At 39.5% G+C, this 26,566-nt stretch overlaps 2 protein-coding genes across 15 annotated transcripts in view; one reads left to right on the forward strand and one right to left on the reverse strand.

Moving 5' to 3' along the window:
• The window catches only part of Ca-beta (Calcium channel protein beta subunit), a 209,158-nt gene extending 200,929 nt beyond the window's left edge, over positions 1-8,229 (forward strand). For 12 of the 14 annotated variants that reach the window (XM_074086187.1, XM_074086183.1, XM_074086186.1 and 9 more), the window contains 3 exons: positions 1,157-1,260; positions 4,300-4,367; positions 7,488-8,229. In XM_074086187.1, coding sequence (XP_073942288.1) covers positions 1,157-1,260; positions 4,300-4,367; positions 7,488-7,870 — 555 coding nt within the window. In that variant the 3' untranslated portion in view covers positions 7,871-8,229. Of the gene's footprint in view, positions 1-1,156; positions 1,263-4,299; positions 4,368-6,689; positions 6,793-7,487 lie in introns of all 14 variants that reach the window. The other 2 variants (XR_012451271.1, XM_074086191.1) reach the window with 2 other exon arrangements.
• Positions 8,230-8,294: 65 nt separating this feature from the next.
• rau (RA domain-containing protein rau) overlaps positions 8,295-26,566 on the reverse strand; it is a 125,073-nt gene continuing 106,801 nt past the window's right edge. Inside the window, exons 4-5 of the mRNA XM_074086199.1 lie at positions 11,737-11,914; positions 8,295-9,307 (exon numbers count right to left, since the gene is read on the reverse strand). Of these exons, the coding sequence (XP_073942300.1) occupies positions 9,011-9,307; positions 11,737-11,914 (475 nt within the window). The 3' untranslated portion in view covers positions 8,295-9,010. The remainder of the gene's footprint in view (positions 9,308-11,736; positions 11,915-26,566) is intronic.

Below are 26,566 nucleotides of genomic sequence, written 5' to 3' on the forward strand. Positions count from 1 at the left end.
ACGGGGTAGGGCCCAAGCTACCAGTGGTCAGGGCCGCAGAGTGAGGAACCTCCGGACGATGCGTGCCGTGTCCAGAAGTACGGCCTTCTGGTAGCGAGTTCCTTGAGATGTTAAAGATATTAGATTATCTCTCTCCTATTAGACCGTATATATTTATTTATTATTATTGTATAACACTAAAAGTATCGCGTTTAATACATGGTTAACTAATTTACCAATAATTCGTTAATTTGTAGCATTATTTTTGTATTAAAATAATAATGCTTAAAACAAGGTCTTTTAAGTAGGTTTAAATTATATGATTAACATTACATTTATTTACACATTAAGCCATAACATAATAGTATATTTTGCATAGTCATGTGTGTCTAACGCACAATTGACGCGTTACGACTCGTCTGCCTATGTAGATAAGAACGCGTATTTTGTATGGCGTGGCCGCGTGCTTTGAGCCTATGATCCTTTGCTTGAGAAGGTATAGGTCTAAATAATAGGCCAGCACGGCTTCCTCAAACCACATACGAGATACTGTACAATACAGTCTATGATATTTAAGTGCCTCGCTAGCCTCCAGCGCTGGGTTCCATGAGGATTTGCGAGAAACTTGTAATTTTAGAACAACATCCAGGGTAATTTTCTCTGAATGTATTATCGCACAGTAGCTTTTTGAGCCCGCGTGGAATTCGGTATCACGCGCTTTGCCTCGGGAAGGTATAGGTCTATAAAAAGTAGCCTATGCACTCTTCCCAAACCACATCGAGATACTGTAAATACAGTCGATTTGTCGCTCTTTCCGTGAAAGACCAGCGCTGGTTCCACCCGAGGAGACCATTTCGCGCAGAAATCTTGTAATTTTAGTACAACATTTTATATTCCATATTTTTCATATTTTCTCTGAATTTATTACGAGTAGCTTTTGCCCGCGGCTTCGCCCGCGTGGAATTCGGTTATCACGCGCTGTTCCCTCGGGAACTGTGTATTTTTCGGGGATAAAAAGTAGCCTATGTCACTCTGTAGCCCGTAAACAATCTCTATGCCAAAAATCACGTCGATTTGTCGCTCCTTTCGACGTGAAAGACGGACAAGCATACAAACACACACACTTTCGCATTTATTATGTTTTACATTTTGTTTCATAAAAAAATATGTTTTCCAGGCTTACTGGCGCGCGACGCACCCGCCCGCGGTGTCGCAAGTGCCGCGGCCGCTGCCGCATGCCGCACACCACACGCCGCATGCGGTAGCGCACCACGCGCAACCTGGTAAGTCTACACAGAGTGACGTCACCACGCCACATATCGTTAGGAGCCTGGAAAAATAACTTTTGGGCTAAAACTTATGTAATAATAATATGAGACTGGTATGTTCATGATGGTATTGAGGCACTTGTCCCACCGCCGACGATGAGCGAGAAGCGAGTAGAGCGAGTAACTAGAAACGAGTGGGCGAGCAGCGAGAAGCGAGTGTAGTTTTGTCGCTCGGCTGTAAGCGAGTGTTCGCGTGCGACGGGCGATTACTCGCTCCACTCGACTCGCTCGTGCGGGGCGGCCGCCAAGCTGACATCGCTGAGCGAGTTTCTATAGCTCAGCGAGTTTTATAGCTCTTGTTGCTGCGACAAAAGATGTAAGAGCGAGTTCTCGCCGACAGTGTGAACAGCCAGCGATCAACTATTAATATATGTGTCTCTTTTACTCACACAGGATCTTATATCTTTTGTTCGTTTCTTGAGCGAGAAAATAGTCGATAGCCAATCGTTTCCTCGCTGGCGGTGAGACAAGTGCCTGATGGTACAGTGAACAGTAGAAGTGAATGAGCGGTTACAGATCTATTCAAAAATGTTTTCCATCGCATTTGGCGGATATTTTTGGATTATCTTGTCTTTTTAAATAGCTTCAGTAAGCTTTAGTAAGCTAGATGAGAAAGCATGAAACTACCGTAAGACTCACTTATATTAAATGATATCGTTACGAATAACTCACGTCTTAAATCGAGTTTAGCTGGACATGTTTCGGGCTTGTTTCGGGCCACCGCTTTGCTCTCTGCTCCGCTCTGCTGCGCGTAGTGCGCGTGTTGCGGCAGCCGCCGAGTCGCGTGCTCCTTTGAAGAAGGGCTACGAAATTGCCCGAAACAGTCGAGCTAAACTCGATTTAAGACGTGAGTTATCCGTTACAATATAATTTCATATAGATGAGAAAGCATGATAAATACGAACTTTCCCATAAAATGGGATGGCAAAATTACATCTTTCTCTACACTTTACGGTGTTCAAAATAATCTACACACGACTCTACTGCCAAGATAGTAAGAGAGAGTTTAGATTATTTTGAGCACCACAACTGTTCATCTACTTCTGCTGCTGACTGTACCAGGTCTGGTTTTGGTGCCAAAAAATCAATGGCTACCTTTTTTATATGTTGTTGTCGTTGCTTTATATCTTGTTGTAAACAAGTTAAATGTTTAGGTACTAATGCATATTAACAACGAGCAACTTTATGCACTTGATCTCCAACTGTGTAAAATGAACACGAATATTTTTGAAAATACAAACTGAAATAAAGATGCACAGAAAAAACAGAAAAATAAGACCATCACTGGGAATCGAACCCAGGTCCTCGGTAATCCGTACCGCGTGCTATACCGCTACACCACTGATGGTCTTTATTTCAGTTTGTATTTTCAATTTAGGTTTTACGGGATGACCGTAAAAAAAAAATTTGGAATTGAAATAAAAAATACAAAAAGATTCCAAAAAACCAATCTTACGAATATTTTTCTCTTAGGTACACTTATTTCTAGAAGTATAAGTAAGAGTCAGTTTACACTGAGACGACGACGCGACATGATGCTACATTTTAAATGAAAGAATATGGCGACGAGTACTCATTTGATGCATTCCTCTCAATGAAAAATGCTGCGTTGCATTGCATTTTGTCTCGGCGGCAACTGATCTTAATATCAATTATTAATATCGAAAATACAAACTGAAACATACCGTAAACTATTTCAACTTTGCCCTCTGGCCCTAACATTGCCTGATTTGATTTAGAGTCGATAACTTAGCACTCTTATAGGTTTTAAACTTTAATCTACACGGGAATTATTATTACGGGGGGATAAAAGTTTCAAAACCTAAAGGGTGCTGAGTTATCGACTCTAAATCGAATCAGGCAATGTTGGGGCCAGAGGGCAAAGTTGAAGCAGTTTACGGTAGATGCACAGAAAAACCAGAAAAATAGACCAGCGCTGGGCCAGTGGTGGTGTAGTGGTATAGCACGTGGCACGGAATGCCGAGGACCTGGGTGCGATTCCCAGTTTCAGTTTGTATTTTCGACATGGGTTGGGATGACCGTAAAAGTAACAAAATTTGGAGTTGAAATAAAAAATACAAAAATACTCCAAAAACCAATCTCAATTATTAATATTTTCTTTGTCAATAATTTTATCCGTTTTCTTTTCTTAAAGCGCTACGACATGTATTCAACGATCATATTCATTGTACCTATACCGTTTGGGTAGTATTCCATCAACCGAATGGGCAGATTTCTGCTGCAGTCGTGTCGTATTATATTGCCACTGTTTTGGTATCAGAGCTGCCGCATATTTGGCCACTAGTGACAGCGACTCATGGCCAGCAATAAGGCTAATAAAATTATATGTTCGCTTAAAATATACAATTTTTCGAATAGTTCTGTGATACCGAGTAAATCGCGGAGAAATTGTACCGTGCAATAAGCCTGAGTCTGAAGTCTATCCAGAGTTCCAGATCCAGTAATTTTTAATTTTAACGCACATTTTAGGTCAGTATCTAATAAAACAGCAATAATGAGTGGAAGCAGCCACTGGTCACTACCACTGATGCTCTAATATGCAGCAACTTAATAAACTGTTAAATCAAGAGTATAATCAAAATAATACCCCACGTTAATTTAGGGGCTGTTTCACCATCTGTTGTCTCTATTTGTTTTGTTCGAATAGACGGAGTCGGCATCACATTTAACCGTCAGTTAACACTTATCAACGGATGGTGAAACAGCCCCTTAGAGTATCAGGAAAGTCTAGATTAAAATGGTGGATTATTTTCAGTTGAGGCTGCTTAAATATAACTCTTTTGTAACATACGCTAATATGTCAAATTTCAAATTAACGATCGTTTCATGGTATACTTCACTGAACTAACAATTTTAGCTTGCCTCTACACAAACAGTGGTTCTTGACATAACGCCTGAATGCCTGAATTAATCCATTATATACTTCTTTGCTATTTAACACTGTGTGTGCGTAACCATGTGTGCCCTCTGTTGATCCCCCCGCTCACTCCGGAGGCCACCGGGACAGAGCGGACTCCTACACCTTTGAGAGGGAAAGAGGTAACTAATACTAAACTCATAGACTATGTTCTACGTGCTTGTAGGATTGCATGGAACAGAGCGTTTTCTGCTCGTAATTAGTAGTTTGAGTCTAAGGTTTACACGGCGTCGTTTTGGCAGAGGAAACGTTGCTATAATGATGATGGACCCACTTCCCTACCGCGCTGTTACTGATTCTTATACCGGGTGAGGCCAGTAGTATTAGTAAATAGTTAAAACATTAAGGTTCTTGAATGGCGTCCGCGGACCAGGAGACGAGCTGTCGGTAGGTCTCCAACCAGATGGAGCGACGACTTGGTTAAGATCGCGGGATCGCGGTGGATGCGGAAAGCACAAGACCGGTCTGAGTGGAGAGCCTTGGGGGAGGCCTATGTCCAGCAGTGGACGTCTTTTGACTGACATGATGATGATGATGATGATGAATTAAAACATAGATCGTACCTACTCGTCAAATTGAACAACATTGGTTCAGTGACTTTTATTTTTATTACACTTTTAAAGTTTATTCGAAGAAGTAATGTAAATGAACTAAAAGAATTTCCTTGCTCACCCGCGACCATACGATAGCTAAGCTTATGCAAAATATGCGTGTTCATGCAGTTCCTCCACCTCCACACTTGTTAGTCTAACAACTGGTAGCATGGTGTACGGTTGTGTCACTCTGAAGATGAGCTCTGGTTGAGTTCGAAACGCGTCAGTGTGGTGTGGTGGTGGTGATAGATGGGTGTGTGTGATTTGTGTGTGTTCTTACAGTGTGGAGGTGGAGGAACTGCATGGTCACGCATATTTTGCATAAGCTTAGCTATCGTAAGGTCGCGGGTGAGCAAGGAAATTCTTTTAGTTCATTGATATGGACCTCCGCAAAGTAACGCCTGATTCAATAAAGTAATGTAAAGCAAAACGCTTGATGTTTGTACCGTGACAGGCGACGTCGTTGTGTTCTAGGATGGCGTCAAAGTCAATCAAAGTCAAAATATCGTTATTCTATTTACATTGATAACAGTATTTAATTTGTATTTTTAAGAGTCGCTCATTAATGTTGTTTAGTTTGACGAGTACGATCTATGTTTTAATTATTTGCTCGTATTACAGGCCACACCCGGTATAAGATTGGATCTCGTATGGTTGGAAAACCTACTATAAAAACCTGTCAAGTGCGAGTCGAACACGCGCACCGAATTCTGTACCCTATCCGTTCCTTTTGTAGGTATCTTCAGGTACTTGAAATTTCAAGTTTGCTAAACAACAAGAAGTGCCCTTCAGGTTTTTCCGTTACGGCAACTTGTATCTTTTCAAATTACTGTATTGCACGAAATAATTATGTAGTCATTTGAAACTTGATTTAATCTATCTATACTTACCTTTAAAAGATTAACATGAATGACGGACAGACAACGCGCAATTTTGGCACATACCATATTCATTGATGTTTCGTATTCTCCCGAGATAGAGAAATAAATCTACATTTTTTTTTGTACGCAAAGTAAGCATCGGGATAGACTGATTTTCCATAAGTACTTAAACAAAACAAAAGAAGGATTTCGTTAGAAGCAAAATGGCGTTTTGTGACATGTTCTAATCACAGTGCACTTACGACATAATGATCCCTTTAGGGTCTACGCTAACTGTCGCGGTTTGCACGGAGCGGGTAGACGCGTCGTTTGCGACGGATTTTTGCACCCGCACCCGCAGGCGTGCGCCCGCAAAGTTCACCCGCGTCAGAAAGCGTAGCTCTTAGATTTACACACTTGAGGCATTTATCAAAATTAAAGCATACAAATGCGAACACGACACGACGTATCCATGACCAAATTGCTTCTGTCATAAGTGCTTTGTGGGTACAATAAAATAGTAATGCAATGTTAGAAAGTCACGGAAAAATACTTAAAGGTAAACCGCCGTAAGTTGGAACCGCAGTATAACTTTTATTATAAATGCCCCAGTAGCTTCCTTTATCAGTACAATGATACTATACTTATTAGAATAAGGATATACCGCAGGACAAGGTTACGGCTGTTTGTAATAAGTACCTAAGAACTTAGATGAATGCAATATAGTTTATTAGATACTGTTTGTAATTTGCACTTTTATGTAGTACTCTACTAATCTTGTAGTTTATTAATATTTTAGTAGTGATTATGTCATATTAATCTCCTTTCTGAATCATTTCACCAGAAGGTTTCTAACTCTTAACAGTCATTGATTAAATGTTATGTTGTTTTGTTACTTAATTAAGCTATCCAGTGCCCACCCTTGTAAGCGCAGCCCTACTTATTGCACTGTACCCTGCCCACGCGCCACTGACTTCCATATTCATTTCAGTCCAAGCGTCAGGCCAGGCGCACTAACCGTGGAGCGAAGACCATATATTCCAGATGTATACATACATAATATAGCAGAAACGTCGGCGAGAGCCCTCACTCAGGTTGCAACCACTTTCTAGCGGCATAACCCGCTTCACTAGACGATTGAGGGTGTCGCTTCTACTAACTGTTCTGCTTAGGTTTCGCCAACGAACCTACTTCCCGACGTTACGAGTAAGATACCGCGACTTTACTGTCCAGTGTCAAAGCAGTACCTACATAGTACTGGTAGTAAATTAGCGGTACACTGCCCATGATGTCGGGTTGAGGATTCATGCGTGAGTGATATTCCCGAGCAAGCCACACATCGCTAACAGTGCCCAGCCACAGATGTTCCTCGCCTAGCTTCGCCGACTCGCCCGGCGCCCAGCTACTCTAGGGCCTCGCTGCCGTGTCGCTTGACCGCGTGCTTCTTCACAGCCACGCCGTCGCCGCCGCCTTCCGCGGAGATTGTGCTGCCGTGCCCCGGCAAGGTGCGCCAGTCCGGAGAAGCTATCGCGCAGATGTCCCTCAGTCTAGTCTCGTAGCTTACGGGCCGTAAGTGCGCGTGCCCCCGAGTGCGGCGTGATACCTGTCCCGGCCCGAGTGTGATGTTTGCAGTGTGCTGGATTGATCCAAACCGGCCGAGACGTTTTTTTGTACAATATTACGAGTGCCGATTTCTCGGCACTGATAAAAAGATGTCTCAGCTCGAGGGTTCCTTGCATCTCGAGTTGGAATAGAGTATCTTTTTGATCTCGGCTCGTGCTTTTCGCAGGTGGGAGATCTCGACAGCCTCGGCCGGACCGCCTCGAGGAGGAGGAGTACTACCCGCGAGAGACGCGCGACCCGCGGGAGCTGCGGGACCCGCGGGACTTGCGGGACGCGCGGGACCCGCGGGACATGCGGGACCCGCGGGACCCGCGCGAGCGGTACGCGCGCTACGGGCGCGAGAGCCGGGACCCTCGCGACGCGCGGGAGTACCCGGAGGGCTACGGCGAGGCGTACGGCCGCGAGGCGTACGGGCACGACTACACACGCGACGCGTACGCGCGGTCGGAGTACGCGCGCGAGGGGTTCCCGCGCGAGGAGCGCGCGCGCCGCGAGCGCGAGCCGCCTGACGAGTACGGCCCGTCTCGCCGCGCGCTCAACGCCGTTTAGCCGCCGCCGCCGCCGCCTGCTAGTTGTCGTGGTGCTTTCTTCGAGACGGTTGTTTTGCAGCAGGCCAGTGCCGCGCGGCCCCCGCCCTGTTTCTGTACAGTTAGCGCGTAACGTCCTCTCACTGCCTGGGGGCGGCGCGCGAGCCGCGGCACGGGCTCAGCCGCGTGACCAGAGAGAGTTTAGGCTAGTGACGCTGTCGCATTCGAAAAGTATGGAGCTCGCGTGGAATGTATAAAATTTTACATAAATAATTTTAGTACCGTTAGATATTATCCGTTTCCCATTTTTTGAACATACATACTCTGTAATTATATTGCATCGTCTGTACTTCATTTGTAAATAAAAATACTTTATATCGAGTGGCCGTTTTCTTTGACGACGTGAATGTGCTCGGAGGGTTTGAGTGCTAAAATAAAATGTCCAATTTTATGAAAAACGATGTGTTTTATTACAGGCGTTGAAGTAAATTCGTCGACATCCGCAGCGCCCCCTGTCGGCGCTCGCATAAATAAATTAAACGTACAATACATAACAGGAAAATAATTTTAATTTCATATATTTCCGCTTGCCTCTTTGGTGTCTACTAGCTAACAATTAAGTATATTAATTATTTACAAGATTAATTTACATTCAAAATACCAATTTCATTACTGTCAGATTTTGGTAACATAGAAGGAAACAGGCTTTAGGCTGAGATGATACATTGAAAGACTAGAAAATAAAAATTGTTAGGCCCTATTTTACATCAGTACCTATCCTTAACAATCTGCTATTACGTGAAATTATAAGCAACTTTATAAAAAAGTTATACCGTATTCATCTCAAGCTATAGATAGCAAGGTAGCGCTTTTGCGTCGTTTCTCGAAATTTTATAATACAATTTTAGGCAAACACAATAATAGCAGTTAAAAAATAAGTAAGTAAATCTTTCCACTTATTCATTATAGACGGCGACGCTAAATAAATTCATGAACGATGTTCCATTGCATTGTAATTACAGTTAAATATCCCTTTACGTTAGTCAAAGCCATATTGCAACGTCTTTGGTTTCACTCCTCTAACCGACACTGAGGTAAAGCCAGTTATGTACACTTAACACATATTTACACTGCACAAGAGTCTTGTCTCTAACTCTAATACTCAGATGTAGAGATAGTCGTTTTTTGTTTCTTTGCAATAGCTAATGGTCGGAAACTTGTATACGGGGCTGTATCTCCTGTTGTCACTGTCTGACTCTAAGGAGAGTGCTGAGAGGGCACGGGAGGGTTCTTCCTCGGGGTCGCGGACGGGCGCGGGGGTGCGGGGCGGGAGCGGAGGCGCGCGAGGGTTCCGCCGTACGCGGAAGTGGCAGTCGCTGTCCGACGGCCACGCGCGTTGGACCAGGAGGGGCAGGTCGTCGGGGTGAAGTTTGCGCTCGTACTCTTGTGAGGGACATACCTGGAAAGAGAAGGGACAAGTTAGCAACTAACGATGATGCATTGCTAGAATATGTCACCTGTTTTTTTTTACAAGGTGTCTTCTGGTTGCTACGAAATATTTTAGCAGATGGTAACGATAGACTTGAGTTGCTTACTTCAAACTCGAGTAAATCCAATTCTGAGATTTTTTAAGATTTTGGTATTAAATAAAAGGTTAAAAAACTATTTTTGTTACAATTTTATCGGTTAAGTATAATTCCGTGTGGTTTTTGAGAAAAATACAGTTAAAAATCATAATATTTTATCGAAATCAGATAACTCCATATGACACTTTTTTCAAATGTAGATAAGTCCATCCAAGCCAATTAGCGAAAGAAGTTTTTTTTTTTCTAATCTAGAATCCAAAATTCAGGTTAAATCAAAATTATACAAATCCACACTGAGTTTTTTCAAAGATAGATAAAGTCAAAGTCAAAGTCAAAATATCTTTATAAATTCAATTTAGGCTATAACAAGCACTTATGAATGTCAAAAAAAATCTACCACCGGTTCGGAAAAACCTCTGTTGAGAAGAATCCGGCAAGAAACTCAACAAGGTATATCATCACAAGTATTTAACACAACTTTATTTTTAACACAGTAGGTTCGCTATTTGAAGGGATCGCTAATGCGGATCGGAATTATTTCCAAATATCCCTGTCCATGATATAATCATTAACTTTATAATACGCCTTTGATATTAATGTCTTCTTGACAATAGATCTGAATTTTGTATCGGTTTCATTTATAATATTTTTTGGAATTTTATTATAAAAACGTATGCAACTTCCCAGAAAAGACTTTTTGGTTTTAGCCAGTCTGTGCAATCGATTATATCAAACGAAGGTAAACACAATCAACATTTATTTTTTGTAACGAATGGATGGTTTAAATGCTGAGGTTGCCGAACAGGATCGCTTTATTTAATGCTTTAGCCATAATAAAAAAATACTGCCTTTGAAATCACCGAATTAACAATATTATCACTTTTTTTTTCAATTATCTCCCAAATGGTTAAAGTGGATTTATCTGAGTTTGAAGTTAAGCGACTCACTCTATATCTAAGTATGTTTTAATGGATTTAAATATTGTGATCAACAAATATTTCCATACATTGATCAATGTTCAGAATGTAGTGCATCAAAGGGAAGAGCACTTCATGTCAAAATTTTATATAAAAAAAAACCTTAACCTGCAGGAGCGTTCGATCAAAAACCTAAGTACCCAATAACGTCTGCACTTTGAACATCGGCCAATGCGGGTAAGGAAAAAAAATACGGTTAAAATAATTATTTTTCAGGTGTCAATTGCCAAGCCATCCGCTTTCCAGTGCCAGTATTCAGAATTACACAGTGTGTAAACAGCTCTAAATAGTTTGTTATGTAATATCGCATTGTGATCCGAGCGAGATGATTCAAACAAGCGCCTATAATTTTGGAATAGCAATATTTTACCAGAGCGCATTCATTCATCACAGCTTCAGGCACTTTGAGCATATCCAAAACTAATAAATCGTTAATAGTCTGCGCACTTGCATACAATCTTTATACTGATTAAGAAGCCCAACTAAACTATCAACCGAAACAAAGTCTGTGGTCTACGTGAATGCCCGTGTAGGTACATACACCTTATTTAATTAATTTTTATTTCGGAGTCTCACGGCAGTTTACTTCAAAACTCATCATCACCCGCCTATACAGGATGTAATGTAAAATTCATATCGGTCAGTATGGGAAAGTCTGAAACTATAAGACATACGAAGATCTGTTCTTAGGAACCATTTTAATAAGAAGAAAAACTGAATTCATACATTTACAAAAAAAAACTTACCCAGTTCAGGAATCAAACCCGGTCATTTTGAAAATAAAACATACATTATTTCTGTTTCGATATCGGTAGTACAGGGGTCATAACCAATAAATGTCACTATGAAGTACGATATCTAGATAAATAAAATGCATTGTATTTCATATTCTTTAATAATGTAAGTTTTATTTATCAAAACATCCGGGTTCGATTCCCGAGCTGAGTAGAAATTTTTGAAAATGTATGGATGCAGTTTTTCTTGTTATTTTAATCGATGACATGGTTCCTAAGAACGGATCTATCTTCGTATGTATTATAGTTTCAGATTTTCCCATACTGACCGATGAATGAATGTTACACCCTGTATACGTCCCACTGCTAGCCACAGGCCTCTTAGAATGAAAGCTCGGATTGGGAACTTCCCACATAAAAAAACACACACACACACACACATTAAACACACACACACACACACACACATCACTCACACACACACATCACACACACGCCACATTACTCAAGATGCTTATCGCTTCGTTTGTGCAAGTTTTCTCACTATGTTTTTAGTTTAGTTTAGCGTAGTTTAAAACTGGCAATATTTACCTCATACAGAGAGAACCGTTCAACGCCCTCAGTGGAATTATAGCACTGTAGCAAGATGGCAAGCAGCTCGTCTGCCGTGGTCCTGTCACTGGTCAGCAGGCACTTGTACTGGGAAGACGACATCAGGGCAGAGTCATAGATCTTCACCAGCCCGCCTGGACGCATTTGGAGAGAGAACCTGCAATGGAGAAAGGTTCGCAATTAATGTTAAAGTAAAAAACTGGCTACCCTGTGTTATACGTGTACAAAATTGTAGGTACCTATAAACATCCAGTGTTAACAGAGCTCATTTCCTAAGCAAAACGTATGGTGTGTGAGGAAATTTGAGATGATTACTGACATACCTACCCTGTAGGCAGACACACTTAAAAAACTTCTATTTTAGACTTTTCTTATTATTATAGCTTATTATAGGTTTACTAATGTTTCGGCGAATAACGTTTGGCAACCTGTTTCATTTCGCTACTTTACTTTTCCCAACTGTTAAATATTTCTGAAACTGTAAATATGTCAGGATTTTTATAAAACTAACCTAACCTAACCCAAAGGGTTCTACACGATGGCCCTGAAATAAATCCTGAAATGTTTACAGTTTCAGAGTTTGCGAAATGAAAAGTTGCGACATGAAACAGGTTGCTAAACGTTACGTTGCGAAAAGGCAGTACTCGCTTATTATAGCACTATAAGAGGTACCTTGATATCAAAATTCGGTTACCTACGGCTATTTCTATGGAAAAACCCAACAACTTTCTCGCTTAAAAAATTGTTTGTGAATAAATATATTGGAATTCAAGGTAAAACAAGTAACTTAACATAAACAGCCAACTTCCTTAAATGTTTCTTAGTAAAATCACAATACATAATATAAAAAACTAAGGACGAAACGCTTTTTAACGAATAACTTTTCCGAAAAAGACAAATGTGGTCTGAAATATTTTATTTGGTCGATTTTTTCTACTGTTTCTGGTCGGTTGTATACGTCGGTGGCCGATCGTAAAATCCACCAGATCAGGAAAGTCCTAGGCATATCGTGATATGGCGCCATTTCATGAATTGGCTAAGGGACATCCGCCATATCGTTCAAAGCTCACCGTTTAACGATTTGCCTAGTGACGTTTAGGCAGATCATGAAATTCCTAGGCATATCATGAAACGCCGTCATTTCATGATTTGGCCAGATTAGGCAGATCATGATATTCCTATAGGCTTATCATGAAACGCCGCCATATCGGTACAGGCACTTCGCCAGCCGCTGCCGAGGCACGCTCGCTTCGCTCGCTCGGTTCGTGCGTTGTGGTCACAATTCATACTAACCACTCCTCGCTTCGCTCGTCATATCTAAATTTTTCTTTTTTTCGGCATATCACGATTTGCCCGGTATAGAGCTAGGAATATCGACGAATGCGTTGCTCTAATCTAATCGATTTGCCGTATTGTTTCTCAGGCACATCGTGATATGCCTGGCCAACTTTTAGGCATATCATTAAATGGCGGCATTTCACGATATGCCTAGGAATTTCGTGATCTGGCGGATTTTACGATCGGCCGCCGACATATACATTTCTACTAATAGACTGCACAAGCCGTAGATACAATACAATGACTTCTTATTGAACACCGACACATATTTATTTAGTAAGCAGTACAGAAAGGTATATAATAGCCATGGTACATTTAGGTAGATTTAAGTGGCTTATGGGTAATCCTCTTGTTTTAAACCATTTGGCCTTTGGCAGATGTCGTCAAAACTTAAATTATTTTTTGTGGCTTTAATACATAGGGTAGGGTTCTATAGTAGGGTAGGAACATTCTAAAGATACCTCCTCAACCCTTAATAACCTTTAAAACCTGTACAAACAAAGATTATCTTTTTAAATCTATTATTCTGAGGATACTTTCATTAACATGATAATTCTATACGTACACATTATTATGTGTGAAAGTTTGTAGACGTTTATGAAAAATATCGCATAAAAACCCGGAGACTGACGTAGTAATGTTTTTATCTAGGAAAATGGGAACATATAGATATATTTAGTTAAGGTTTATTATGTAAGTTTTCTTTGTCTTTTTATTATTATTATTTTATTTAATTTAATCTAATATTTAGTATATTTTTGACGCATTAACAAGATTCAATCAGTCTCTAGGAAAATTTAAAAGTTGCCACAATTGAATTCGATTAAGGTTCTAGTCCCACCGCGCGCAAGTATCAAGAAGAAGAAAGAAGAAGAAAGAAGAAGAAGGAAGAAAGAGAAGAAGAAGGTATGAAAAATTTGTCGCTCGGCTACAAAAGCGATAAAATTATCATAATAAAAATATTCTCCTCTCCCTTCTCGCTGACGGTTGCGGTTGACACTAGATTTAATTTTAAAGAAAACGTTATGCCAAATTATGTGGTCTACCACCCTAAAGTTGATAACCGTTTGCATGTCATAAAACAAATGCCAATAGATCATGTTCATTTGATAGGAATTTATTCAAAAATTGATAGACCACTTGTTGTTGTTTCTTTAAAAAAATATGGTTCTGTCCATCGGAGGACAATTATTTCGCCAGTGTCTAGTAGTTTTTGCCGTTGTACGGTAGAAAAATTCTAGAAAACGAAATATGAGAGGTAATGGTGGATGAACGATGACAGCGCGAATCGATAGACCACTTATTTGGCTGATGGCACCTTTTTATTTATGATTATGACAAAGACTTAAGCAAACGTTGCGCTGACACGTCTTGCTTGTCAGATGTAGAGTTGCCATTATTTATTTGATTGGTATGTTAGGTATTAATTGTTGTCTATGAGTGTGGAATTAACTTATTACGACCGACCAACCAAAGTCGTGGGCGATAACTAGTAGACTCTAATGTTTACGGAACGTAATTAAGAGTGTCAACACAACGGAGTCCATATGGCCAAGAGTGTTTTAACTTTTTTATTGCTACGAAAATAGAGAACGGAAGGAGACAAAAGTGGGCCTTTTTTAAGCGGCTAGCCGGTGGTCCGAGGAACGCGCCGAGGTTATTTATGTGGCAATGTTTGGAATAGCTCGAAAATAGTCTATGGTTATGAGGATCTAGAAGTGGCCAATGTTTAGGAAAATATGGCAATGGGTAGTAAACATTCGGTCTAGATGTGAAGTCGGCTAAGCTCAAAGTTATTGTTATTGATTCAGCTCGTGTAGACATAAATTGAACTAAATCCTACAAGGATAAGCCCTCTCATTCTGAGAGGAGGCCTGTTCCCAGCAGTGGGACGTATATAGGCGATGATGATGCTATATTTGGATCTCAAAGATGCAGGTAAACATTTTTATGAAGTATTCAAGATGAATTCAGGCAATCTTCTTTCTCGTTTATCTATTGACCGACTGACAGAAAAAACAAATCTAAAACTAGGTACACACTCCCTGGATTACGTGACAAAAGCAACGTCAGAATGAATAATCCATACAAAAATTAGGTAATTTTGTAAACCTCACCTCCTAATCCAGTAGGAACATAGAACTGGACGTACATAGTACTCGTATATACAAGACGGTAAAAAATGTAACCCTCCTTTAGGGCTCTGGCGTAGTCACTCAAATTATACATAGGTTCAATCTCTCAAACTTACTTGGAGTACCCCCTTCGGATGGCAAGCCTGCAGTGCCGCAGGACGCGCATCGTCGTCCAGCACAAGCGTGGTACGCAGACCAGCGGCTCGCACGCGCACCTCCATGCTCAAGTAGAACAGGCGCGGGTCCCGGTGGCGCATGCGGAACTTGCCCAGGAGCGTCGAGACCACCTCCTGCGCCCGAGTGCCCCAAGTCACCGACAGGGTTTTATACTCGATGTCTGGGCGGAGGCAGCGCGCGAATACTTTGATTGTGGTCTGTGGACAAAGAGAATAATTTTGTTAGTGGTTTTTTTTACTCTACGGCAAACATCTGGTACTACTCGTCTATTTATTTCTTCTGTCTAATGTCCCGTCAATCGCTCAAGAGAAGGATAATTTTGCGTTTGTGCATTGTCCTGTAATCTGTTAATTTTATGCGTTTTTTATCATTAATTAAGAGAACTTACAGACATGTTCTCCTCGCTTTAGAACCTATAACTAGTCTTTTGATCCGCGCACATAAACCAATAACATAATACGTGGGGTACAGTAGTACTGGGCATAAAAAGTAACGTAGCCAATACGTCTTTGCTGTCTTCTCTCGCTACTTCCCTCAGTAATATTCAAGTAGCGTATTTGAAGTACATATTTGATTTAATGAAACATATTAACGCGGTTACAATAAACCTATAGAAACCCTTAACCTACATAACGATCGCGCAATCCTTGGAATATTATGCGTCCCACAGTACCAATATACCTTATATACTTAGATAGGCGATTGCTCAACGCGGTAGAATGCCTGGATTGCGGAAAATCAGGTTTCTACCGACTTATAAGCCGGTCTTAACGCCTCTCTGTCTAGAGTTACTGGGTCTTGGTCTCACAGTTATACCCGAAGGTTTTTTGGTATCCATATTATTTAATTCAGCTATTGGTAGAAAGGTAGCACCAACTAAGCCTTTTGTAGGAAGCACTAGCAAACATTGAACTATTCTAACCGGCAAGGTGCACTGGTGCAGTAGGGGGCAATGACTATCTAAACTAAATATACAACAATAACATTAATATACCCTAAGAAAATTGGGTAAGTAATAAATACGAAGAAGATTATAATAAGGCAACAAGCTAGACGACTGAAGACGAATCCCAAGCTATGTGCGTTCAGTACACCAGTGGTAGACGCAAACAAAGACGCAAAATGGACCTATCTACTTAATTAAAATTAAAAAAATCGTACTGTGTTTTTCTCGCTTTAATAGTCTTGATGCAAACATCAAGAACAATAAGACAAAGAAAGTAATTAATTAAATTCGTTTTCACAGCTCTTAACGAAGTATAATTATTTAAAAAATACACTAAAATTATAAAAAAAAATGTAATTCAAACTACAACAATTAAATGATTTTACACCAATTATTTTACACCTTTAGAATCAAACGTAAACAAAACGGTTCACTAATGTTTAATCAAAACATTTATTTTTTACAAAATGATTCGTTTACCAAATATTTCCTTTGGCCAAATTCATAATCTATTATCCTGACAGGGTTAATGTTTCAGGATTATTATAAAACTAACCTAACCTATGTACACAATGGTCTTGAAATAAATCTTGAATAGTTCACAGTTTCAGATTTAAATATATTTTAGGCCAAATAAATTATTTAATTTTATGATACAAAACGTGGAAATGAAAAGACACCAGACAAATCACAATTGATCAATTTAAACTTTTCAATTTACTTAGTTCATCGATAAAGAACTAATCACACCAAACACGCAAAACACGGCAACTCACATGTATATTATGCGGATGGAAGGCCAAGCGCACGCGCGGGGCAGGCACGGGCTTATACTCGTGAAGGGACATGCTCGGGCCGCGGCGCGGGGCGCAACTGAGCGCCGGAAGCCGAACCCTTAGCCCTTGGTAAACCGACACCTGCCAGGAAACCCTGGCTTTCATGCGAGCAGGGAGCACTGCCCGTAGGATCGGGTAGAACTACCTATAGTATTTAGTAAGATGAATAGAAGTGACACGCGCAAAAAATGTGACCGTGCGTGCACTATAGCTTTTTAGCCACATCCAGGCTGTTTGTAACGAAGTAAAATAAAAGTTTGCACGAAATATTTTTTGGCTTCCGAGGCGCCTATAATAAGGCAGGTCATCTTGTTTGAGTGTATTACTTGATTGAAATTTTACACGCATATAATAAGGCAGGTCATAGTGTACTTTTTTCATTATAAGAGAAATGAAGGAAATGATCACTTATCTATGTGTCTTGTTAAATGTGTTCTCGTCATAAAAATATTTCATTTCGTTCATGAACACCGGAATCCATTTACCTAGGTGGACATGCATACGATAGCACTTCTATTCGTTTTTTTAGGTCTATGGATGGATCGATCATACACCGGTCCTAATTGCACGGTTAAGGATAACATACTGACCGCGGTGACCACAAGAGCTTTGTAACGTGTGCTTTGAATTACACTGCAAGTGTATAAGAGTTACGTACTATTGGACAGTAAAATTATCTATAACTCAAACAAACTATTAGTATTAAGATTTTTCAGATCAAATGCTTTACCGTTGTTTAAGTTGTTTACCTTGCCTCTAAAAGATAGTTAATACAATACAATACAATGAATCTACACAGAAAGAAAACAGGTACGCAGAAAGAAAACTACAAGGTAAGCAATAGGCGGCCTTATCCCTTAAGAGCGATCTCTTCCAGGCAGCCTTTTTTACAGAAAGAAGCAAGAACTAGATTAAAGCATCAGCAGCAGTTCGTAATATCAAACAAAACACAACAAAAATAGATCTACACACATTATATACACATATACATAAGCAACCGTACGTTATAGGTACCTACCTAATACACGTCTAAAATAAATTAAATAGATACACCAATACAGGATGTTTTGCACCCTTTACAATTTGTTGTCAATACAAGCTGCTTTTAAAATTATTATCATCAATTTCTTCATTCAATTCATTTCTATACTTATCGATTATCTTATTCTCACAATGGTTATGTATCGCTTCACACTTCCCCATTAGCAATAAATCACGCGTGTTTATTTGTCGGTACCAGGGACCGATGGACGCCCGACACAATGTTGCAGGAAGCGATGCGTTTGCGCAACAATTGGCACTCCATCGACAGGTATCGCTTCCTAACTTTTTACAAGTGAACGATGGACAGGAAGCGAGAGTCAATTATTCTGATACGCCTGGTTGGGGTGAAATATGGGGTTTTTATTAGAGCAACAGAAGATTTGCCTTTATACTTAACTAAAGGATACACTTATTTTGTTAGTTAAAATGGACAGAATGCACCAAAACTTAACCTTGACTAAGACATAACAACTCACGAATTCTTGAAAGAGATCACCCGCGAACGTGGCGTGGCATTCAATAGTTAGAAACTAAATATCAATGAAAACTATCATATCATCAATAAAGAAGATACTTAACCCATTATTAACATTCTTTCTTGTTTAGGTTTCCCATACCAAAGCAGGAAGGAACGAATAAACACGTGCAAAAAGCAGTGTCGCCTTTTGCACTGCAACATTAACGACAAGATCAAATTAAATGGAAGAAAGTGCCGGTAAGAATCTTTCGTGAACTTGACTTGGAGGAAACGCAAAAACTTGTACCGGACAAGAGACGCGAGCTATAGTTGATGAGACTTGGTGATGTTGCGAGAAGCGACTTAATACGTGAAAATTAATAAATATAAAAAGATAAATAAAGTTACGATACCTCCTAGCCAAAGTAAAGGTTAGCCAGCGAATAAAACAGAATTTCATGATTTTTCTGAGTTAGAACAGAAACTATCTTGTAAACATTTTGTGATAAGATACTGTTAAATATTCCCAACGACAGAAAATTTTGGATCGTACTTACATCATCACTAGTCAAATTCTAAATGCATGAACAGCATAGCAACAACAAATTTTAAATGCATGTACAGAATTGCATTTGACGCTTTGACACAATTTTAGATAGATAGATAGATGATACCACAATTTCCACGTTATAATACATGCCCAGACTCATACAGACGCAAGACTATACCCAAGACTGACTCTCCGTTAGTTATTTTAGTGCGTTCAAGTTAAAAAATGCGAGAAAAAAGGCGTAGACCAGTCATTAGTGCAGAGCAGCAACTCGTCTCGGTCTCGGTGATTTGTCGACGACAAATCTTGCATCCGTATTGTGGTTTTTGCGTGTTATGTCGCTTTGATTCAATCAGATTATAATTTATGCGCGGAGCAAAAAGACTGTTTCTAGGTATGATATAAGGATTAGTTATGGTCACTTTCAAAAGAATGTTTGGATTTTGGTGAAAGTAATGCAAGGGACGTGCAGAATAAAGAGATCTTTCTTTTCAAGCCGATATTATGCCTGGGGATCGAATTAATTCCCGAGTAAGAGAGTCTTATTTGTCTCTAGCATAATAATATATAGACTAAGTTAATGCCTCTTTTTCAGTCCATATCTAAGTATACGGCCCACAGGTTTCTTCTTAAAATGGAAGGGTTTGGACTGTGCTTCCAACGCTAACCCAGTTTGAATTGAAAACTGCACGCAAACCGTTAAATTGATTTGTAATAGTTTGTTTCACAGATAAAGTTTAAATCGCACATATTTTTCCGAAAAATACCGAGTCTTCTGCAAGTCTACACTCAAACTCACGACCCTCTACATGAAAGACTATAGGTCAAACCACGGGGCTGGGGCTACGTGTCTGTTCGTAGCCTGTATTATACCTCGAACTGCCACAGATCCTCAAAATCGTGCGTAGCGTATTTCAGACAATTACACAAATTACACAATCGAGCGGGAAGGATGCGTCGCGGGTCAAGTATGGCGCGACAAATCGACCACCGTACGGCAGCGCCGGCGCATCCTTACAGGCTACAGCACTAGCTACCGCTACTGTAACCCTCATTTAAAGTAATAAGGTTGATTTTTTAGTAACAGTGATAGTGATGGGGTTAAATGTCGGATGACGGCATTTAGATAGCGTGTAGTTTTGATCTAATTTTAAAATCGTAGCGGTTGTCACGAGTCAAGACAAATCGGTCTTTGAATCCAAATCTAATGGGACAGTTTTGGAGTTATTACACTCGTATTGATATAGTACAACGGCATTATTAATAGTATACTCATTTTAACCATTTGTGAAGATTGTTATTGCTGACTGTTTCTTGTTAAACAAAGAAGAATTAACCTTCAAATGCATTTAATTATGCTCCCACAGCAATAACATTTTTATACACTTCAGTTAACGTTTCCGCAAAAATGAATAAAGCGATAGACAGCTAAATTGCATCCTTTTTAATTTAGTCGTTAAAATTAATTTACTGAAATGAACACACTAAGCGAACGAACTGAAAAATTTCAAAGTTTATGATATGCATTTATTTTAAACTGAATAAATAAAATAAAAATAGTGATATTAAGTCAAACGCACCGGACTTCCTCAAACACCTGACAAAAATACAAAATCTGAGATATAAGATATAATCCCCTCATTTTCTTTACGGCTACGCTTTGAAAGAGCGTCACAAATCATCGTGACGCTGAATCGGAATGCAGCGGATATACAAATTACGATCAAACTCTTGTACTATAAAAAGTCTCCTAGCCTATAATGAGCACAAGAGCGCGAGCCCGTGCTTCCCATTTCCTAATTTCCTGCTCGCGCGTCACACCTCGTTCACTCAATTTAGCGGCGTCCTGTTCGTGTAAATTAAATAATATATTTTCATAAACGATAACAGATGACGCTGCTGTCATCTTCGCGTACAAATTGTTCATGTCCTTTATTTGGTAAGAACCCCCTTGTTGTTTTCGCTTAATGAATACCGATTTATTTTTGTATCTACACGCCTACTAATAACCTCTAGGCTATGCATCGGCAATCCTCTAGTGTTGCCTGTACGATGGGTAGTGGTCACTTAGCATCAGGTCAAAAACTTCGATGACAAAGGGAAAGTGCCTAATCTAGATTTTCTTCTACGTGCTCGTAAATTAATAGTCAGGAATTGGCACCATTTCAAGTGAAAAGCCACGCATGACTGTTTATATCGGCTACTACAGAAAATTTCGGATCAAACAGAGCATAAACTCACTGTCATCACCGAAATCGCCGGTATCAATACCGGTGCCGTAGGACGCCAGATTAAACCAATAGGAAGCGCTCGCGCGACATATTGACCAATCAGACTTGCTGTTGACCTAAGCAAGAGCTTTATTTAACCAGTCAGCCCGGAAGTCGGTTTGTGTCAACACTTACCAATATTAGGGACTATTACAAGCCATTACTGGACGTTACAGTTAGTCAAATATAGACAGTCGTGTATCGTTGCATAATAGGTGTTAAGTAGCCATAACAACTAGCATAATGGATTTACAAGAATCCATCGCCATAACGTATCCATTCGATTTCCTGTCGAGAATCGATTGGAGTAACATTAGCCACACTTAGTAAATAGTGATACCGTACTATTGCAATGACCCTGTGCAATCTACATCCTGTGTAAAAGAACATAAAAAGTTATCTACGGAAGTGAAGGAAACTCTAGCCATGGCACATGGCAAATAAGTTTTTTGTTGCAGTAAGTCGACCAGCGTATTACCTATCGCAACTGATGAAAAGTGCAGAAAGCCAAAATGGAAACCATGTCTAAGATTATATCTGGCTGATAATACGGATGATGGGAGTGAATTCCATTTTCTAGCAGTTCACTTTTAGGAAGGACAAAGTGAACCACTTTGCGTGGAATGGAATGCTAACAATAGATGAAGACACTCCCCTCGCCTAGACGTCCGTAGGCAAAAATATATAGTCATGCAAATCTATATCAGTTTAAAACTACTGCAACCTCTTGAGCTCACGTCAACCAGAAATAGACAAAACCATTCCCCAACTAACTGCTGTACAAACAAACAACGCTGAAACAAAAAGCGAACGACTAGACGAGACCTCTGAACACCTCAATGTTGTTACAGTTGTGTCGTAATAAATCCAAAATAGCAGCGTCTGCGCCACTTATGAGGTCAGGATTCGAGTGCTGCAATGAGTTCGAGTGGAATGTAGATAAGTTGGAAATGTTAAACGCAATACCTAGCTTGTTTTGAAATAGACTCCTGAAGTGTCTAAAATGCTTTGTCCGTGCAACTGAATCAATAAAGAGGTTTTGTCACCAGTTCAACACAATGTTATATCCTGTTAACGCGTCTTACGGAGGTGACGCATTGTATCTATTAAGATGTCAATTTTTCTGCCAGAGTACCTATGACAAAATAATAGAAAACGAATGAAAGATAATTATAAGAGTGTTAGTCGTGAACAGTGGTTGTTAAATGATCGATTTCTCGTAGGAGCTTTGCAATTTTTCGGGATAAAAAGATTCTTATTTTCGTCTACTTATCGTGTATTATCTGTAATGTACTGCACTACTGTAGCTCAGCAGATACCTACTTGAAATTTGCCAGACATAATCCTTGAGGATCACAGAAAAACACTAAGAATAAATTTTCCGAATTCCCCTTTGCAGTGAGAGTTAGCCAATGTTTTACTTTTTACGGGTTTGCAATATTATTAGGATGCTATAGAGAATCTAAAGATGAACATATACTTCATTGGCCTGATTATTCTATGGAACTACGAAGCACTTTGACCCTGAAACTTGCACAACGTCCAGTTGATTTGCATAGCAAAAACGATTACTAAACATAATCGCTTCAGCTGTCAATCCACCTGCTTATAATCATATACCTTCCCTTGTAAACGCCGGAACCATATGCCATATTCTAAAACAAGCGTAAAAAGGACCAAGATTAAAGGGTTGAGCAAAAAACGAGCCGTGCGCGGGCGCACGTGCGGAGCCAGGTGCAGGAAGCGGGAATCACGGCGCGACATCTGGCGGAGTTTTTGTGAAATTAGAATTTTGATGGAAGGTTTATTGGAGTTGTTTTCTTTTATTGTAATCATTTTCGAAGCTACTATTGGTCTAGCGCGCGCGGTAAGTGAGCCAAGCGTCTCCATTACAGCTAAGGCAAAAATTATTTCGTATGTCTGCCCAGTGGATGTCCGGCGGTTTATCTCTACACTACACCACAGGCAGTGGCGTAGCTACCAAGGGGCTAGGCGGGCAGTGCCCGGGCCCTCAAGCTCAGGGGCCCTCGAAATTCTGCTTTATAGCTGATGATAAGTTGCTTAGGCATTTTAAGTATTTGTATATATAATGATTTTACTTCAAAAAACCTTACCAGTTTTGATAGCAGTGGGCCCATTTTTTTTTTTGCCCAGGGCCTTAGGTTACCTAGCTACGCCACTGACCACAGGTCCCATTTTTTGATCATTTTTGACGTCCATGTAATTACAACCAATGGCTTTGTACTTATACGGCTACATAATTCGGAATAAAGGTATTAATTTAATTTTTAGATCAATAATCTACTCTAGGCAAAAAGTGTTTTCTAAAATTAATGTTTTTTTTACACATTTACAATCTCCATTGTGCATTGCCATTGGTGAATCCACCTTTTTTTTAAGGGTATTCAGAATGTTATTCGTACTAGTGCGATAGAGTAGAGACGCTCACCTCTTATAAAGAAAAAATAAACAAATAAATCTGTCTTAGAAAGTCGTTTGGACGTAAATGGCAGGTTTAAGTAAAAGTGCCAACAAAAAAAAGAAGAGAACTATAAAATAAACCCTGATGCAATCACTCAATTTATACCCACTACCGGATAGTTCAGTGGTTAGAAAACCTGACTACGGAGCTTGAAAGTCTCGAGCTCGATCCCCAATCGGGCAGATATTTGTTTGAAAGATACGAATGTTTGTTCTCGAGTCTTGGGTGTTAAATATGTATTTAAGTGTATATCTACTCGTGTCTATCTATTTACTCGTAAGTATGTTTATCTGTTGCTTAGTGCCCATAACTTAAGCTTTGTTTACATAATTACATTTATTTGTTTTACTAGCTTTTGCCCGCGGCTTCGCCCGCGTGGAATTCGATTATCGCGCGCTGTTCCCTCGAGAACTGTGCATTTTTTCGGGATAAAAGTAGCCTATGACACTTTCTGGCCCGTAAACTATATCTGTGCCAAAAATCACGTCGATCTGTCGGTCCGTTTCGTTCGACGTGAAAGACGGACAAACATACAAGCACACACACAAGTATCGCAGTCATATAAAAACCAACTCTATCTGTAAGTTTTCATGAATTAAATCACATCTAAATCTGTTAAACAATCTACATAATTTTCAAAATCTTTGCACACAAAATAAAAAAACGAATTTTCATTTATTTTATACGAGTATTCTTTAAATGAATCTCTTTCTTTACTACCGTCGCGGTTCATCAAATAACGCGCACGAATGATGCGTACGCGTCGCGAATCCACTTTGTGGCTTGATAGCTTGATTTCACACGTACAGTGATAACGGAATTTAACAAACAAAATTTATTTCTTGCTAATTTGTTGCAGTATTTATGTGGTAGGTCACTGCGAAGGTCATGTGGGTGAGGATGCACAATGCACTGCACAATCGCGTGACCTTTGGTGAGGACGAATATTGTAAAATACGGCAGATATAGCCATAAGGATAATTGATAACCCGGATATAAGTACTTTGTAGAATTGGCAAGTTTGAAGGAGTGGAATTTTAGAAAACGTATAAGTACGTGCTTCTTTATCTCTAATTGTTAGCCTAAAAACAAAGTTTTATTTCTAGCTTCAAAAATAACAGATTTTCATACAAACTTTTAACCCTCAAGGATTGAATTTCGAATTATTTTTTCTCGTTCCTTGTTTAAGTTTTGAAAACAACATAACTGTGAAAAAATCAGCTTTCTAGGTCCAAAGATTAAGGCTGGGTGTTGATGAGTCAGTGAGTCTTCTCTTTATAGATGGTAGGCATCAACAATTCCATTTACCAGAACTAACAGCGCTCCTTCTGGCTTTAATAACATAATAAGAAAATCCAAATGTGTGCCCAACAGACTAAACCGCACGTCACGGAGCGACCGGTCCGAGCAATTATTCTGTTTGCTCTACTCATTGACGTGACGAGTCGTGCTCAATCACCGACCAGCAACCACCTGCTTGCTTACAACCAGGCTATTTGGGTGCAAATGTAATCAAAGCGGATTCTCCCTTGATGCGAAGATATTACAACCCTAGACCTAGAACAAAAGAGTATTAGCTCAAAATAATCCTTCCAATATTATAGATTTCTCAGGAGATTTAAGTAAAAAAGTAACCGATAAGTATTCTTGACTTGTCGTTATCTTATTATCTTTATTTTGATATATTTTATGCGAGAAAGGGTTTGATAAAAAGTTAAGCGTGGTCATACATAAAAAATACATACGCTTTGACTTGAGAACCTCCTCCGTTTTTCGTCGGTTAAAAAGAATACCTAGCAAAACAGACCACAATTGTTCGTTTACTTGACTGTTTTTTTGATCGATTGAAGTTTGAAACGAATATATTTTTGATGACATTTTCATTGGCATGAACTGAATACATATACATATAACCAAACTGTTGTGTTATGCGTAGAACTCGTTACTGCTGATGGATACCTAAAACCTACATAATTATACTGAAAATATCAAAAATGAATAAGAAAGACCAAGTAGACGATAATGGTAATGGTTTAACAACAAGTCAAGGTGCTGGTGTTATTGGAATATAAAAAGGATCATCTGCTTCAAATAATAAACATTTTCTCTTTTAAACATTACCTACAAACTGATAGAAGCTTGTAACGATCGAGTAAAGAGTAATGACATGTTTTCTTAGTTTCTTTAAATATGTTTCAGTATCTATATTAAGGAATTATGTTGCACTCAAACACATTTAAGAGAAAAAAAAAGTGTCATAAGCAGATGTCGTTGTTAATTCTAATGATAGAAAGGATTACGTAAGTAATAAATGCGTAGATAAATATGAAAGCTGAAAGTGTCAACATGTTTTGATCTACCGAGACCAATGAGGTATAATGCTATTATGTACTTCTAAATTCTCTTCTATTTCTAACTGTCACTCATCAATATGATGTTCAGTTTGACTATAAAAATGTTCGTTAGGAATTCAATAAGATCCAAGAAAATCTAATTAGTACCTACCTACATCAGTTTACGTATCAGAAAATATGGGACAAGTATTTTTTCTTTGTCAAGAAAACAAAAAAAAAA

This window comes from Choristoneura fumiferana, chromosome 3 (genome assembly GCF_025370935.1).
Source record: "Choristoneura fumiferana chromosome 3, NRCan_CFum_1, whole genome shotgun sequence".
In the NCBI taxonomy this organism is placed as follows: Eukaryota; Metazoa; Arthropoda; class Insecta; order Lepidoptera; family Tortricidae; genus Choristoneura; species Choristoneura fumiferana.